This window comes from Trachymyrmex cornetzi, unplaced genomic scaffold (genome assembly GCF_001594075.2).
Source record: "Trachymyrmex cornetzi isolate Tcor2-1 unplaced genomic scaffold, Tcor1.1 scaffold198, whole genome shotgun sequence".
Taxonomy (NCBI): Eukaryota; Metazoa; Arthropoda; class Insecta; order Hymenoptera; family Formicidae; genus Trachymyrmex; species Trachymyrmex cornetzi.
This window is the reverse complement of record NW_017296613.1, coordinates 20,295-23,076: the sequence shown is the minus strand read 5'-3', so window position 1 is coordinate 23,076 and position 2,782 is coordinate 20,295. Positions and strand designations below refer to the sequence as shown.

At 39.8% G+C, this 2,782-nt stretch overlaps 1 protein-coding gene across 1 annotated transcript; it reads left to right on the top strand.

Moving 5' to 3' along the window:
* Positions 1 to 689: 689 nt before the first annotated feature.
* On the top strand, positions 690 to 2,671 carry LOC108759612 (uncharacterized; the record flags this gene model as incomplete). Its single annotated transcript, XM_018505117.1, has 5 exons — positions 690 to 693; positions 789 to 1,218; positions 1,351 to 1,694; positions 1,775 to 1,895; positions 2,390 to 2,671. Coding segments are annotated over exons 1-5 (1,181 nt in total), but the record flags the coding sequence as incomplete, so codon positions are not given.
* Between the last annotated feature and the right edge of the window lie 111 nt (positions 2,672 to 2,782).

Sequence of the window (2,782 nt, the reverse complement as noted above, 5' to 3'; positions counted from 1 at the left end):
TAAGGGCTAAGGGACATCAGGCAAAGGACTGCATAGCTGATTCTTGTAGAAAGTGTGGGAAAGCACACAATACGTTATTGCATTTTGATTCAAACAAGACTAGTGCTTCGAATACAAAGACTCAACCTTCATGTCCTCTTGAATTAGCTAGCGCATCCGTATCAGAGTCTCCACCTTCGGTAGTTACTCAATGCACTTAAATTAATAGCGCATTCAAGGTCTTTCTCTCAACCGCTATAGTCAAAGTATACGACTGTCAAGGATAGCCTCATGGCTGCAGAGTGTTATTAGATAGTGGTTTGCAATTGAATTTTATTACACAAAAGCTAGCAAATAAATTACGGCTTAACCGTCGTGCATTAAACATGTCGATATCTGGAGTAGCAGAGGGAACATTCGAGTCCAAGGAAGTAGTCAATATCAGTTTTCGGTCTCGAACAAATAAGTATACTAATCAGCTTGATTGTATAGTACTTCCTAAAATTACGCAGGACTTGCCGCAGGAATTTTGTCCGATGGACAAAATCGGAATTTAGAATTCCATCGAATGTTATCCTTGCTGATCCTAGTTTCAACATTCCCAGTGAAATTGATTTGCTTATAGGGGCTCAAATGTTTTGGCAGCTCATTTGTGTGGGCTAAATTAAATCGTGCAAGGCGCATCCCACCCTACAAAAAACTAAGTTAGGATGGGTGATTTCTGGTACAATACAAGGACATTTGAGCAACGTTGCGATTGCATCGTGTCATATTTCCTCGGTTAACGAATTAGATAAATCTCTTTCCAGATTTTGGGAAATCGAACACAATGTTTCTTGCAATGAGGTCCAATACTGCTCCTGATGAGCGAAAGTGCGAAATGCATTTTCAGGCAAATGTGTCTCGCAACACAGAAGGCCGTTTCATAGTTAAGCTACCTACGAACGATGACAAAATGCAACAATTGGGCGAGACACACGAAATTGCGAAACGTCGTTTTCTCAGTTTAGAAAAACGTTTGTTATTGCAACCTGATGTATGTGCACAATACAGAAAGTTTATGCAAGAGTATATCGACTTAAATCACATGCGCCGAACAAAACCTTCGGTAAATCACGAAATAGCCTATTACATGCCTCATCACTCGGTTTTTGAAGAAACTAGCACTACAACGAAGCTAAGAGTAGTTTTTGACGCATCATGCAAAAGCACATCAGGACTGTCATTGAACGATTCATTGTTAGTTGGGCTAACCATTCAAGAGGACTTATTTTCGATCTTACTTCGCTTTCGAATATTTCCATATGCAATGACCGCCGATATAACTAATAATAAGATGTATCGGTAGATATGTTTGCATGATTCTCAAAGGTCTTTACAGCGTATTTTTTGGCGTGACTCTCCGCAAAATGAGTTAGGGACTTACGAGCTGCTTACTCTTACATATGGCACTGCTCCAGCCTCATTTCTTGCCATCAGGACCATACGAAAGCTCGCTGAGGATGAAATGAATTCTTTTCCTATCGGCTCAAAAATAATATTGCGTGATTTCTATGTAGACGACCTACTTACAGGTGCATCCACATTCTCGGAGGCATTGGAAATAAAAATACAAACGGTCGAATTACTCACAAAGAGAGGTTTCGATTTAGTGAAGTGGTCGTCTAATCATGCCGCTCTTCAGGATTCACAAGGATCTCGCAAGAAAAAATTCAGTTGGTAAGGGATCGTAATATTGAGACTAGGGCTTTAGGTGTAGTTTGGAATTGTGAAGCAGATGTTTTCAAATTTGAAGGTGTTGGACAGCATCCATCATTGGAAAGGCCTACTAAACGTAGCATATTATCTCGAGTAGTTTTAATCTTTGATTCCTTAGGATTGTTAGGACCATCGGTGGTAATTGCTAAGATTATGATGTAAGATTTATGGCGCGCTAAGGTCGATTGGGATGAGTCTATTTTGAACGAATTGCATACACTTTGGATAGAATATGAACGTAAGTTACAAGTTCTTAGTAATATTGAGATAACCCGTAAGGTGGTCACATTTAATAAGATACAATTCAAGGAAATTCATGGCTTTTGGATGCAAGTGAATAGGCTTATGGCGCATGTATTTATCTACGGTCCATTTTTGATGATGGTCACGTTGAGGTTCATTTATTATGTTTCAAATCCAGAGTGGCCCCTCTCAAAACGTTGTCAATTCCTCGTCTCGAACTGTGTGGCGCATTATTATTAGCACAGTTAACGCAAAAGGTGTTGATGTGCTTGCCGTTTGCGGTCGATGGCGTCCATCTATGGATGGATTCGACTATTGTAACATGCTGGATACGATCATGCAGTCGTCAGTGGTCGCAATTTGTTGCAAATCGCATTGCAGAAATTCAGCGTCTTATAAATATTGATAGTTGGAAACATGTTCCCAGCCAAGATAATCCTGCTGATTCGCTTTCCAGAGGCATTATGCCAGACATGTTGCATGAATCGGCCATGTGGTGGACTAGCCCGCCCTGGTTGAAGTTAGACGAAAACAACTGGCCCTCTGAGAATTTTTCTGCATCAAATATGGAATTATCCGAAGGAAGAAGTATAGCTTTGATAACTGAAACAGAAGCTGAACAGCAATCTGATATTTTTGAGCGATTCTCGAAGTTGTCACGCATTGTGCGCGTTATTGCGTTTTGTCAGAGGTTTATACGGAATTCTAGAATGCACAAAGTGCATGAGTCACATTCAGATAATAAAAGTATATTAGTTCCACCATTATATATATATATATATATACTCATACGCAAAAAAAA